Consider the following 14,760-nt stretch of genomic DNA (forward strand, 5'->3'; position numbering starts at 1 on the left):
TCTGGCTTTTTCTGAGTAGTTTATTGGAGATAAGAGTCTCAGACTTTCCTGCCCAAGACTGGCTTTGAGCCGTGATCCTCAGATCTTAGCTTCCTGAGTAGTTAGGATTAGAGGCGTGAGCTACCAATGCCTGGCCTAAGTTCATTTATGATGAAAAAAAGTGAGAAATCCTCACTGTCTGGGTGTCCCTGGCACTGGTGTGTGGAAGCATCTAGTTGCCTATGCTGGTCAGTCCCCACAGAGAGCTTGCAAACTCCTCATTCCCTAAGTCACCAAGTAGCTTTCAGCCTTGTGCTTTTTTTTTTTAAGAACAAATATGGTGGGGGGTGTTGGGAAGGAGGAAAAGTTGGAGAAAAATGAGGGAGGGGGTAACAATGTAATATAAGGTAATGTACTCATTACCTTACGTATGTAACTGTAACCCCTCTGTACATGACCTTGACAATAAAATTAAAAAAAAGAACAAGTAAGGGCTGGGTGCCAGTGGCTCATGCCTGTAATCCTAGCTACTCAGGAGGCTGAACTCTGAGGATCGAGGTTGAAAGCCAGCCCAGGCAGGAAAGTCCTGAACTCCTTATCTCCAATAAACCCCAGAAAACCAGGAGTGGCTCAGAATGGTAGAGCACTAGCCTTGAATGAAAAAAAAAGCTCAGGGACAGCACCCAGGCCCTGAGTGCAAGTTCCATGATCGACAGGGAGAAAAAAAGAACAAATAAGGGCTATGATTTCTCAGCAATCTCAAGGTGTAAAAGCAAACCACATTTCACCACATTGTGGATTAAGAATGACAGTCATTTTGAGCTGTATTCTCCACTCAGTTCAAGTGTCTTGCTTTAGCCTTAGGGTAGGTTCAACCTTAAGGTTGGCCCTCTTGTATCCTTATACAATTGAACCTACCTGTGCTTTGGTCATGAACTTCCTAGCTTCCAGGATTGCAGAAACTGTATTTCCATTCTTTATGGATTATCCAGCCTCAAGTATTTGGTTTTAGTAATACAAACTGGACTAAGACAGGTGGTGAATGTGCCAAGAGGCTCAGGAGTGGCTAGAGATTGTCTGTTGTGGAGCTCTCTGTGGCTGGAAGATGTGACATGTAGGGGGACACCTTACCAGCAGTGTGGATGACAGTCACAAGGCTCCTTTTAGCAGCACTGCTTCACAACTATCAGAGTTTCCTCCCTGGGGCCCCATGTACAAAACAGCACTTGTCAGGCTCCTATAGGCACCTGAAGAAAATGAAGAGAAAGCCTGGTATCCAATTTGGGTCGTATGGATAGGATCTGTGAGCATGTTTGGGGAATTAGCATTTTCCTGCCCTATCTGACTCCATTCTGGTTGCTATAGCCATCTGTCTCTCAAGCAGCAGGATACACAGAGGCTCAGAGCACGGTTCCCAGGATTTTCGCCTGTCATGGTTGGCTGATTTCCAGCAGATGCTGTTTAGCCAGAAGGCAGAGCATAAACCACCCTAGGTGAATGGGGGAGGCTGGCTGCCAATATGTAATGGCCTCAGTACTTTCTGCAAAGAGCTGGACATGGGACGTTGGGACTTGGGTAAAGTATTTAACCTCTCAGATCCCAATTCCCTCAGCTCATGCAGGAGGTTTATATTCATGGATATCTAAGGTTGGTGTGCGAATCATTCCGTTGGGAGCACTTGGAAATGATCTGCTTGCATATACTTATCAGAACTTGCTTTTGCCACTTGCAAAAGAATGTGCCATGACACGCCATGCTGTGGGAGGGCTTCGGAGCCCATGGATTTCCGTTTGGTGGGGGCTGTGTATTTGAGAACAGGGGAGGGAGCTAGAGGAATCAAATGACAGCAATTTGAGGAAATGGAGAAACAAGTAATATTGTCATTCTGATGGGCAGTATCTCTCCAAAGTAAAAATAACAGGCCCAAGGGAAGACTGACATTTCCTGTGCCTTTATTTTCTTCTTGCAGTTTCCCCCTTTATTTCCCCCTCCTTTCTTCTTGAGCCCAGAGAAGTGCCTCCCACTTCACACGCCTTCCTTCCTCCTCCATCACTTACAGCTGAGAGCCCAGGATGAGAGCAGAGGATATAAGGCGCTGTTTTCTCTTTCTCGCTTCCTCCCTCAGTCTAGCCCTCTGCAGCTGCTTCTCTTTGGCTCTGTGTGTGTGTGTGTGTGTGTGTGTGTGTGTGTGTGTTGCAATCTCGCTTCCTCCCTCAGTCTAGCCCTCTGTAGCTGCTTCTCTTTGGCTGTGTGTGTGTGTGTGTGTGTGTGTGTGTGTGTTGCAATCTCGCTTCCTCCCTCAGTCTAGCCCTCTGTAGCTGCTTCTCTTTGGCTGTGTGTGTGTGTGTGTGTGTGTGTGTGTGTGTGTGTGTGTGTGTGTGTGTGTGTGTGTGTGTGTGTGTGTGTGTGTGTGTGTGTGTGTGTGTGTGTGTGTGTGTGTGTGTGTGTGTGTGTGTGTGTGTGTGTTGCACATAAAGCTTTGGGCCTTCTGCAGAGGTTTCCCCAGAAAATGTTTGCAGGGAATTTGATGCTCTTGAAGCTTCTAGAGTCCCCAAGTAGGAATGAACTGTGCCCAGCTGACCTCTTAAAAAGCTAGCTGGCACAGGCAGAAGATGTTCAAGCATTTGAGTAACATTTTTAGGGAGTCAGTCTTCCCCAAATGCTCGTGGTTATGTGCCCACTCCTTTGTTGATCATTTATCTCCTAGCAATGATAAAAAAACTCTACCTCCAGCCCACACCCAATGTCCACATCTGTAATTCCCTCTTCCTCTCTTTCCTGTGTCCCTAATTGCAGTGACACAGTACAGTAAGGGAAGGGCTGCCTGAGAGGGATATTTAACAGAGTAGAAAGGAAGAGCAACTTCAACTGCTTCCTGAGCCTTTTCAAGAATTTATAGTTATCCTAACACTGAGTGCCTGATGAGAACATGTGTTTTGCTGCACCAAATAATATTTTGGGGCCAGGCCCTAGTGGCTCATGCTCGTAATCTTAGTTACTCAGGAGGCTGAGATCTGAGGATCACAGTTCAAATGCAGCCCAGGCAGGAAAGTCCATGAAATTCTTACCTCCAATTATCCATCAGAAAGCTGGAAGTAGAGCTATGGCTCAAGTGGTAAGAGAGCTAGCCTTGAGCCTAAAAGCTCAGGGACAGCACATTGGCTTTGAGTTCTAGCCCTAGGACCAGCATTAAAAAAAAAGAATATTCTTAGAAACCGGACCTAAAAAAGAATGGAAAATGATTGGCTCTGAGATCAGTATGCAGCTAAAGCCTTTAAGCAACAGATTGGCTGGGCTTTCTAGAACTGAACTTCCTTTTATAAACTGGTTTTGCACAAACCAATTTTCCTCTCCCTCTCCCTTCCACATGATTAGGAGTGTTTGTCTTGACTGCTGCTTGAAACTCAAATGGGATCAAGAAGGAGTGGTCTTGGAAATTAGAGAGACTCAGAGTCTATATCTAGCTCTGCTGTTTCTACTGTGTACCTCCTGACAAGGCATTTAACTCTTCTGGGCCTCAGTTTTCTCATCTATACAGTGCATTGGTAGCATATATACTATAAAATGAGGATTGTGGGCTGAGAATGTGGCTTAGTGGTAGAGTGCATGAAGCCCTGGGTTCCATTCCTCAGTACCACATACACAGAAAAAGCCAGAAGTGGCATTGTGGCTCAAGTTGTAGAGTGCTAGCCTTGAGCAAAAGAAGCTCAAGAAGAGTGCCTAGGCCCTGAGTTCAAGCATCAGGAATAGTCAAAAAAAAAAAAAAAAAAAAAGAGGATTATAAGATTTGGAAGATTGAGGCTGGGAAGGTGGCTTAGTGGTAGAGCGCTTGCCTTGCATGCATGAAGCCCTGGGTTCAATTCCTCAGCACCACATAAGCAAAAAGGAAAAAAGCAGAAGTGGCACTGTGGCTCAAGTGGTAGAGCACTAGCCTTGAGCTGAAGAGCTGAGGGACAGCACCCAGGCCCAGAGTTCAGGCCCACAACCGGACCCAAAAACAAAAAAAAAGATTTGGAAGATTGAGGTAAGCCAGGTGCTGGTGGCTCATACTTATAATCCTAGTTACTCACGAGGTTGAGATATGAGGTTTGAAGCCTGCTGAGGCAGAAAAGTCTGTGAGAGTCCATCTCCAGTTAGCTAGCAAAAATGCTGGACTGGAGACATGGCTCAAGTAGAACACCAGCCATGAGCGAGCAAAAGCTGTGTTATTACAAGGCCCTGTTTCAAGCACTGGTACTAGTATATATACCTGCCTTAAAAAGAAAAATCAGGGGCTGGGAAGGTGGCTCAGTGGTAGAGCGCTTGCCTTGCATGCTCAAGGCCCTGGGTTCGATTCCTCAGCACCACATAAGCAAAAAGAAAAAAGCCGGAAGTGGCGCTGTGGCTCAAGTGGTAGAGCACTAGCCTTGAGCTGAAGAGCTGAGGGACAGTGCCCAGGCCCAGAGTTCAGGCCCCACGACCGGACCCAAAAAAAAAAAAAAAAAAAAAAAAAAAAAAAAAAAAAAAAAAAAAAAAAAAGAAAAATCAATGGTGACTAGGAAAAAAAAGAAAGAAAAAAAAAGAAAAGAAAAAGAAAAAAATCAATGATATGGGAGGAATATGATAAAAAATAGATTTCAGGAAGTGGCACTGTGGCTCAAATGGTAAAGCATTTGCCTTGAGCTGAAGAGCTCAGGGACAGTGCCCAGACCCAGAGTTCAAGCCTCACGAAATGTAATAACGAACCCCCCACATTGTGTAACTAATATATGCTAATCAAAATGTAGGGGAAATATATAATGGGGTAATGTAATATAAAGCACCTAGTACACAGGGTTGCTGTGAATGTTTCATTTTGATTTTTGTTTTGTTGCTGTTTTTTTTTTTTTTTTTTTTTGGGGTGGGGGGGGTCGGTCCTGGGACCTGAACTCAGGGCTTGGGCACTATCTCTGAGCTCACTTTGCTCAAGGCAAGTACTCTACCACTTTGAGCCACAGCTTCACTTCTGGTTTTCTGGTGGTTTTTTGGAGGTAAGAGTCTCATGGACTTTCCTGCCCAGATGGCTTTCATTTGTAATTCTTAGATCTCAGTCTCCTGAGTAGCTAGTATTACAGGTGTAAGCTACCAGAATCGGGCTGCTGCTGTGAATTTGAAAGCTGCAAACAATGCTCATGGTATCTATTCTGGTACTGACTTTGTTTTCCCATAAAGTTGATGGCTTCCTGTTTGTATTCCTTCAGCCCTTGAGCCTCACGGTCCAACTCTGACCCACTCTAGTATCATTGTGGCCATGTCTCTTCCAGCACATTGTACTCTCCAGGGGCAGACTGCTCTATCAACATGTATTTATGAATCCCAGCCCATAGTTGGAAGTCAGTAAGTATTTATACAATGGATCAGTAAGCCAGTGAGTGAAAATATCTAAAGACTGTGGCCCATTTCTGTAAGCTGGCTATGAAAGCTCTCTCCAATAATCAGTCACCCAGGGCTTGTGGCTCATGCCTGTAATCCTAGCTACTTAGGAGGCTGAGATCTGAGGATCTCAGTTTGAAGCCAGCCTGGACAGGAAAGTCTGTGAGACTCTTATCTCCAGTTAACTGCCCTAAAAGCCGGAAGTGGAGCTGTGACTCACGTGGTAGAAGGCTAGCCTTGAGCAAAAAATGCTCAGGGAAAGTACCCAGACCTTAAGTTCAAGCCCCACGACTGGTACAAAAAATAAAATAAACTTCCCACAATCTTATCTCCTCTTTTCTTTATGCATGTAGCATCACCCTTCAAAGTATTTATTACGCACCTCCTATGTGCCAGACACACTGGTCACATACTGTCATGTATGATTGTAGGTTTGTAATTTGGGTTTCCCCAATCAGACTGGAGCATAGTTCCAGTGGGCAAGGCAGTGTGGCCTGCACTGCTCACCGGCATTACAGAGGCTCTTCCGGTCCCAGCCATTATGACTAGTAAATAGCTTGTCAATACATCTAGCAGCTTATTTTTTATCTACTTAGTGTCGTTGTTTCCTATGTGTTGGGCTATGTCCTTGTTATCTTCATGGGTTTGGGAGGAGCAGAGGCTGGGCATAGGCCTGGCTCCTCTTTTAGTCAATGCCTCTGGGTGATGGGGCCAGGAGCTACATTGCAGTGGGGTGGCCTGAAGCCTTTCCTCTAGAGGTCTAAGCAGTCTGTTTGCCTTCCGTTGCAGGCTCACTTGCCTTTCGCTGTCATTGGCAGCACAGAAGAACTGAAGATAGGCAATAAGATGATGAAAGCCCGGCAGTATCCTTGGGGGACGGTGCAGGGTAAGTCTCCAGCAGAAGGACTATGTTTGGGTAGCTAGCCCCTTCTGTCTGTTTCTGCTTGTCCTTAGTCACTAAGTCCCTAACTTGTCTATAGACTCTGCTTACTCAGCTTGGGTCTCTTAACAGCCATAGGGGTCACTAGCAGGCAAACTCTGGCCTCAGTTCTCTGATGGGAACATGCTCCCTTTGTGTCAATGGAGAAAGCCCTTTAGAAACATAATCAAATGTCTGTGTGCTTGTTAGAAATAGCTTGGAATACTGGAGTGTCATGGAATAAAGACACCAACTCAAAAGAAACTCAGTAAGGCAAAGTTTACTTCTGCAGAAGGGTGCGCTCTGTCATCTAAGTCTAGCAAGCAAGCACACAGAGCAGGCAGGGTGCTCCCTTTTTTGTTGTTGTTGTTGTTGGTTGTAGGGCTTGAACTTGGCCTGGGCATTGTCCTTGAGATCTTCAGCTCAAGGCAAGCACTCTACCACTTGAGCCACAGCACAACTTCTGGTTTTCTGGTGGTTAATTGGAGATCAGAGTCTCACAGGTGTTCCTACCGGACTGGCTTTGAACTGTGATCCTCAGATCTCAGCCTCCTGAGTAGCTAGGATTACAGGCATGAGCCAGCGGCCCCTGGTGATGCTCCCCTTTTATCCCTAACCCAGCAGGTCCTGCCCCTCTGCTCAACATTGTCTGAGCTCCAAAAGGATGCAGCTTAATTAACAGGATATAACTAAAACTCAAAGAGCTTCTAACAGGATGTCTTAAAGTGCTCGGGAAAAGGACATATGTGACTAAATTGTTCTTAACAGGGGCCAAGCCACCTGACCAATGCAGGAACCCTTCAGAAAAACATTCTCTCAGGAAGATAGAAAAGACAATTTTTCTCACACCACTGTTGGCTCACACCTATAACCCTAGCTGCATAGGAGGCTGAGATCTGAAGATTGCTGTTGAAAGCCAACTGGGACAGGAAAGTCGATGAGACTCTTATCTTCAAATTAACCAGCGAAAAGAAAAAAACAAAAAACAAACAGAGGTAGAACTGTGGCCCAAAGTGGTAGAGTGCTAGCCTTGAGTATAAAAGCTAAGAGAGAGACAGTCCCCAGGCCCTGAATTTGAGTCCAGGACGAGAGAGAGAGAGAGAGAGAGAGAGAGAGAGAGAGAGAGAGAGAGAGAGAGAGAGAGAGAGAAAGAGAGAGAGAGAGAGAGAGAGAGAGAGAGAGCAGGAAAGGAAAGGAAAGGATACTTGCGTGAGGATGCCAGGAGATGTACAGAATATTCACAATTGTGTGTTTGTAATGACAAATTATTAGAAACAACCAGATAGCCACAAAGAAAACTGAGTAAACTGAAATATTCATGTAGTAGGATATTACATAGCAATGAAAATTAATGAACTAAAGTTATATTGCCATGAATGAATGTCAGAAATATAATGTGGACCTAAACATATTACAGAAAAATGAATACTGTTGAATTCCATTTCTATGAATTCCAAAATTAATAAGATAATTATTTTAGGAGTTCATACAAGAGTGATAAAACTATAAAAGAAACTGAATGGCCCACAGGTGTGGCTCATGCCTAGCAACACAGGAAACAGGTCTGAGGACCGTGGTTTGAAGCCAACCTGGGCAGAAAAAACCTGTGAAAAAAGTCTGCGCATGCACACGCACACCTGCCCGCCCGCGTGTGCACCCCCCACCCCCACACACATATTAAAAAAAGAAAGAAGAGCTGGGTACCAGTGGCTCACACCTTGTAATCCTAGCTACTCAGGAGGTTGAGATCTGAGAATCATGGTTCAAAGCCAGCCCGGGCAGGAAAGTGCATGAGACTCATCTTCAGTTAACCACCAGAAAAATTAGAAGTGATGCTGTGGCTCAAAGTAGTAGAACACTAGCCTTAAGTAAAGTGAGTTCAGGGACTGTGCCCAGCTCTTGAGTTCAAGCCTCACAACTAACTACAAACAAAAAAGAAAAGAAAATGATTAGCCCAATGTCAGTATACTGGTTAAGTTTCATTGCTGTGGAGATGAGGGATGAAGGGAGGTGTGTGGGATTAGAAAAAGGAGGCAAGAACTTTCCAAGTGGTGGCAGCTCTGCCTCCGCTTTTGTCATTTTTGCAATGTATTCTGTTTGTTTATTTGTGTCTGTTCTTCCATTAAAGTTTTAAGGTCCTGAGTGTAACAATATTTGGACTGCGGTTCTGAAATCCAAGTGCCCCATATAGTACTATGGAAATACTTATGGAACATGTGTGATGCACTGTTGTCTGCAAAATGGCTTAGGGCAGACCCTCCTATGAGCCTCTGATGAATGGAATGAAATTTGCGTTGAGGCACAATGAATATCCTGGATTTTGTTTTTGTTTTTTGGTCATAGGGCTTGAATTTGGGTCCTGGGCACTGTCCTGAGCTCTTTTGATCAAGGCTAGCACTCTACTACTTGAAAGGCATAGCTCCACTTCTGGCTTTTTGCTGGTTAATTGGAGATAAGTGTATCGATGACATCCCTATCCAGGTTGGCTTTGAGCTGTGACCCTCAGATCTCAACCACTTGAGTAGCTAGGATTACAAGAACTGAGCCATCAGTGCTCAGGCTGGCATTACAGTTTGATCTCTTTTATTTTGTAACATTTGGTTTTCGTCTTTGGTAGAAGAATCAAAGTAGGAGGTACATTTACAGGCTGTGTATTACCCAGATTGCAAGGCAATGTCACTGCTAAGATTTGCCTCTCATCTTGTCTGTTTTTGCTTCTGCTGCCCTTCCTTTTCAATATACTTGCAATTCCCCAACCCATCCCTATGCAGTTGAAAATGAGGCCCACTGCGACTTTGTGAAGCTGCGGGAGATGCTGATTCGGGTTAACATGGAGGATCTGCGGGAACAGACCCATACTCGGCACTATGAGCTGTACCGCCGCTGTAAGCTGGAGGAGATGGGCTTCAAGGACACCGATCCTGACAGCAAACCCTTCAGGTACCATTCCCACCAGGCCAGGCCAGGCCAGCTCAGCTCATCCCACCCAAGTGTTATGGAAGCCTTTCCCTTGAGAAATCACAGGGGAGGCAACACTTGGGTGCTAGCAAGAAGGGCAAGGTGACTTCTTCTTGTCCACTTTCTTTTTTTTTTTTTTTTTTTGGTCTGTCATGGTGCTTGAACTCAGGGCCTGGGCGCTGCCCCTCATCTCTTCAGCTCCAGACAAGCACTCTACCACTTGAGCCAAAGTGCCACTTTCAGTTTTCTGGTGGTTAATTAGAGATAAGAGTCTCACAGACTTTCCTGCCGGGCCTGGCCTTGAACCATGATCCTCAGCTAGCAGCCTCCTGAGTAACTAGGATTGCAGGCGTGAGCTTCTTCTTGTCCACTTTTGCTTGTCCATTCCTTCTCTGTTTTATCCATGTGTTAGGCAAGCTGAGGCCCTGATTTAGAAGAATGGAGGAATGGAGGAGACCCAGAACAGCAGCTCCAGTCAGCTGCATTGGAGGGAAGCCCTGAGTTTTGAGGCCTTGTTCCTTAGGGTGACAGAAACGACTGTCTCCTGCCCCATTTTCTTTATTTCTTTTTTTCAATATATTTTTTTATTGTAAAGATACTGTACAGAGGGGTTACAGTTATATGAGTAAGGTAATGAGTACATTTCCTATGGAGCATTGTTACCTCCTCCTTTGTTTTTCCCTACCATCCCTTCCCTCCCCACCTCCCCAACTCCTCCCTCTTTTCCCCCCTTCCGTGCCTGAAGTTCTAAAGTTCGTTTTCAACATAGTATCTTGTACATCTCATTGTTACAATGGGTCAACCTGTATCCTTATATAAGCATTTTGTTTTTTCCCTTCCTCTCCCCAAATTAGAAAAATGTATATAAAAGATGCAGGGCTCTGGAATCAAATACAGTGAAAACAAGAGTCATGCCGTGGGAGAGGAACATAACAAAGAAACAAAAAAAAATCACATAGTACATTATAAATACGTTAAAAATAATAGCAAGAATGAGAAAAACTACTTGTGTCCCTATCTTGGGGTTCATTTCACTTAAATCATCTTATATGGTCATATGTACATAGCTTTTGACCTTTGCTGCTTGTCCTAGACATAAATTAGTTATTGCAAATAAGGGAAACCATGGGACCTATGTTTCTTTTCTCTGCCCCACTTTCTTTGTCAGGCTCCTGCTGCTCAGGCAGGTTTCTAGACTGTTCTTCCATACATACATTCCTCCCTATTCTGACAGCCAGAAAGGAGAACTTAGGGGTGCAGCTCAATGGTAGTGTGCTTACCTAGCATGTGCAAGGCCCTGGGATCCATCCCCAGCACTGAAAAAATAAAGGAAGGAAGGGGAGGAGAGAGAGGGAGAGAGGGAGGGAGGGAGGGAGGGAGGGAGAGTGAGAGAGAAAGAGAGAGAGAGAGGGGGGGGAGGGAGGGAGGGAGAGGCATAGTCTGGCACTGGTGGCTCACGCCTGTAATCCTAGCTACTCAGTAGGCTGAGATCTGAGGATTACGGTTCATAGCCAGCCCAGGCAGAAAAATCTGTGAGACTCCGATCTCCAATTAACCACTAGAAAACCGGAAGTGGCATTGTGGCTCAAGTGGTAGAGCCCTCACTTTGAGCAGAAGAGCTGGGGAACAGTGCCTAGGCCCAGAGTACAAGCCCAGGACCGGCCAAAAAAAAAAGAAACACATAAACTTGAACATCCGTCATGTTGCCTACCATGATGCACTGTAGGCTCTTCATTTGCTGCCTTGCATTCCAGTGTAAGTTTTGTTTTGGACCACAGGAAATGAATAATCAGTGGTGTATTTTTCAAAGCTTTTCAGAAAAGGGGAGTGTTTGGGAAAAGCAGTTTATTTTATACAGATGGGAGTGATAGACCAAGTAGAAGTATCGGATCTAGATAGGTGGTGTGTGACATAAGCTCTACATTTTTAAATTACCATGTGGTACCCTTTATATGGTACTGTGGCTCCTGTTGGAAAATGTCAGACAGCAAAAAGCAATTGAGCAGGGAAGTTTGTGAGTGGTGAAGGTGATCCCAGGATATCTGTTCACAGTAGAAAGCTGATCTGGGGCATACTTCAGGGAGTTTTGGCATGGCAGCTTTTCGGGGCAGGAGACAACTTTGCAACCCTATGGGAACAGATAATCCAGGGTCCCAGAGTACCTGGCCTAGCAGAAGGTGTGCTTGTCTTTTTTGTGGGAACTTCCTTAGCTCTTTCTCTCCTTTGCCTCTAATATCTTTTATCTGGGGGTGTGCCCCTACCTGGCCATTCAGTCCCTGCCTCTCTTCCGGTGTTCCATCCCAAATACCTGCATTCCATCCCAAATACCTGTGTTTGTATCTTCCCCTCTTCACTCTCCTTCACTCACCCTACATAAACACTCCTACATTTGGGGAACATTCCTACCTTTACCCTGCTCTTTCTTCCTAGCCTCTGCCATGTCAACAAGTTTGGTTGTAGTCAGACTAAAGGAGGATACCCTTAGGGAAGGAAGCCAAAAATATAACTTATCTGGACATTTAAAATACTATTTAAGGGCTGGGAAGGTGGCTCAGTGGTAGAGCGCTTGCCTTGCATGCCTGAGGCCCTGGGTTCGATTCCTCAGCACCACATAAGAAAAAAGCCAGAAGTGGCGCTGTGGCTCAAGTGGTAGAGCGCTAGCTTTGAGCTGAAGAGCTGAGGGACAGTGCCCAGGCCCAGAGTTCAGGCCCCACGACTGGACTCCCCCCCCCCCCCCCAAAAAAAATACAATTTAAGAGGCTGCAAATGTGGCTTATTGGTAGAGTGCTTGCCTAGCATGCATGAAGCCCTGGGTTCAGTTCCTCAGTACCATATAAACAGAAAAAGCCGGAAGTAGTGCTGTGGCTTAAGTGGTAGAGTGCTAACCTTGAGCAAAAGAAGCTCAGGGACAGTGCCCAGGCCCTGAGTTCAAGCCCCAGGACTGACAAAAAAAAAAATAATATTATTTAAGCCAGATGCCAGTAGCTCATGTCTGTATTCCTAGCTACTCAAGAGGCTGAGATCTGAGGATCAGTTCGAAGCCAGCCCAGGCAGGAAAGTCTGTGAGACTTACCTCAAATTAATCACAGAAGAAGCTGGAAGTAGTACTGTGGCTTAAGTGGTAGAGTGCTAGCCTTGAGCAAAAGTAGCTTAGGAACAGTGCTCAGTTCGAGTTTAAGCCCCAGGACTGGCAAAATAAAATACTATTTATTGGCCGGGCACTGATATCTCATGCCTGCAATCCTAGCTACTCAGGAGGCTGTGAGATCTGAGGGTCATGGTTCAAAGACAGCCCAGGTAAAAAAAAGTCCCTGTGAGACTCTTATCTCCAATTAACCACTCAAAAACTGGAAGTGGAGCTGTGGATCCAAGTGGTAGATTGCTAGCCTTGAGCAAAAGAGCTCAGGGACAGTGCCCAGGCCGGACTTAAGAAATAGTAACCTCTCTGTACAACACCTTAATAATAACAATACAAATTATATTAAAATAAGTTTGGTTCTGGCAGGAATGAAAAAGAGCTCTATATTTATTAATTCCTGTGACTCTTGTCTCATTTATTTCCTCTACACAATGTAGTCTGTCACCTACCCCCAACATTCCACAGAAGTGTGTCTCTCCAAGGCTAGCAATTTTAGACTGGGAACCACTTTCATTGTGACCTTTCAGTCTCATCATCTTTCATCTCAACAGGCATTTGATGCTATTTCCCACTACTTCCTTTTTATTTATTTTTGTGGGTGTGCTGGCGCTGGGACTTGAACTCAGGGCCTAAATGTTGTCCCTTAGCTTTTTTTTTTTTTTTTCCTTTTTTGGTACTGGGGATCGAACCCAGGACGTTGCACTTACTAGGCAAGCGCTTTGTCACTGAGCTACATCCCAGCCCTCTTTTTTTTTTTTTTTAAGTCCACTCAAGGTTAGTGCTTTACCACTTACCACAGCAACACTTCCAGCTTTTTTTTTGTGGTAAAATGGAGATAAGTATCTCATGGACTTGCCTGCCCATGCTGACTTGAGCTATGATCCTCAGAACTCAGCCTCCTGAATAGCTAGAATTACCGGCATCACTCACAAGTCCTCAGTGCCCACTGCCTCCTTGTGATGCTCTCTGCCTGTGGCTCTTCCAGTATTAGCTTTGTAATTTTATCCTTCTTTCTCTGTGTCTCACTACTCTTTCTCGATCTTGCTTGCAGGCTCATTTTCTTCAGCTTACTCCTTTAAATGTCAGTGTTCCCACAGGGCTTCTCTGCTCCTTGCATTTTATTCACTTTGTGCTGCTTCTTTCTCTTCTTACAGCCCTAATTACCACCTAGAAATAGATGACTCCCTAGCTAAAATCTGAGCATTGAACTCACTGATGCAATTGCATACTGGGCATTCCACTCAGACATCCCACAGAGGCCCCTCCCTGCAACTCAAGCTGTCCAGAATCTACTTCATCTTCTTCTCTCTCCAGTGCTCCATGCAGAATTATGGAGCACCGTGCTCATGGTGTCCCTATCCACCAGGTAACCCAAGCTAAAAAACAGAATCAGACTTGACTTCCGCTATCCTCAGAGTTCTGATTCCCTTACTGTTAGTTCATATTCCTCTGATCCCTACCAGCCCTTAACATGAAGATACTGTCATTTCCTACTTGGATTGTTGGGAGCAATTTCTCTCATAAAGCAGCCATAATGATCTTTCTCACTTTTCTTGATTAGTTCTAATCAATCTTCCTGTTTAATACCTCTCTGGATACATATTCTTGTGTGTGTGTGTGTGTGTGTGTCTGTGTCTGTGTCTGTGTCTCTGTGTCTCTGTGTGTCTGTGTATGTGTGTGTCTGTGTGAATGTGTGTACACACTACAGGTCCTGTGGCTTGAAATCAGGGTCTGGGTGTTGTCCCTGAGACTTCTTGCTCAAGGCTAGTGTTCTACCACTTTGAGCCATAGTGCTACTTCTAGTTTTTGGAGAGTTCATTGGAGAGTCTCATAAACTTTCTTGCCCAGGCTGGCTTCAAACCGTGATCTTCAGATCTCAGCTTCCTGAGTACCTAGAATTACAGGCATGATCCATCGAAACCCCACCTGTCCATTCCTTTAATATAGCACCTGAAGCCTGTCCTCTCTTTCCAGACTCAGGAACTTCACCTCCCACTTCTTTACCATTTACATGATATCCTCTGCCCTGTTAAACTATTCCTGGCTCTTCAAGAACACCACTCCATCACCCTCCCGTCGCCATGCCTTTATCCATGTAGCCCTCTGGAACATTTGGAGCACTCTCCCTCCTGTTCTTCACCAGGCTAAGTCCTACTTCCTGAAGTGCAGGCCAGGGTTAAGGGGTTTTAGTTCAGACATTTTCTACTACCACCCTGAGTTCCTTGAAGGCAAGCATGGTGGCTATGGGTTCTAGATGTTGAGCGGCTAGCAGGTCCATTAGTAATGTATGTAGAACATCGTAGCATCTCATCAAAAATTTGAAGTGAGCTGGGTGCCAGTGGCTCATGCTTGTAAATTCCTAGCTGCTCAGGAG

The 14,760-nt window shown here is 45.2% G+C and overlaps 1 protein-coding gene across 5 annotated transcripts in view; it reads left to right on the plus strand.

The window, feature by feature from the left end:
- Positions 1–14,760, plus strand: part of Septin6 (septin 6) — an 85,660-nt gene that overhangs the window by 53,468 nt on the left and 17,432 nt on the right. For all 5 annotated transcript variants that reach the window (XM_070039822.1, XM_070039826.1, XM_070039824.1 and 2 more), the window contains exons 6-7: positions 6,160–6,256; positions 9,061–9,229. In XM_070039822.1, the coding sequence (XP_069895923.1) occupies positions 6,160–6,256; positions 9,061–9,229 (266 nt within the window). The remainder of the gene's footprint in view (positions 1–6,159; positions 6,257–9,060; positions 9,230–14,760) is intronic.

This window comes from Dipodomys merriami, unplaced genomic scaffold (assembly GCF_024711535.1).
Source record: "Dipodomys merriami isolate MVZ:Mamm:240054 unplaced genomic scaffold, mDipMer1.0.p SCAF_3, whole genome shotgun sequence".
NCBI classification, from domain to species: Eukaryota; Metazoa; Chordata; class Mammalia; order Rodentia; family Heteromyidae; genus Dipodomys; species Dipodomys merriami.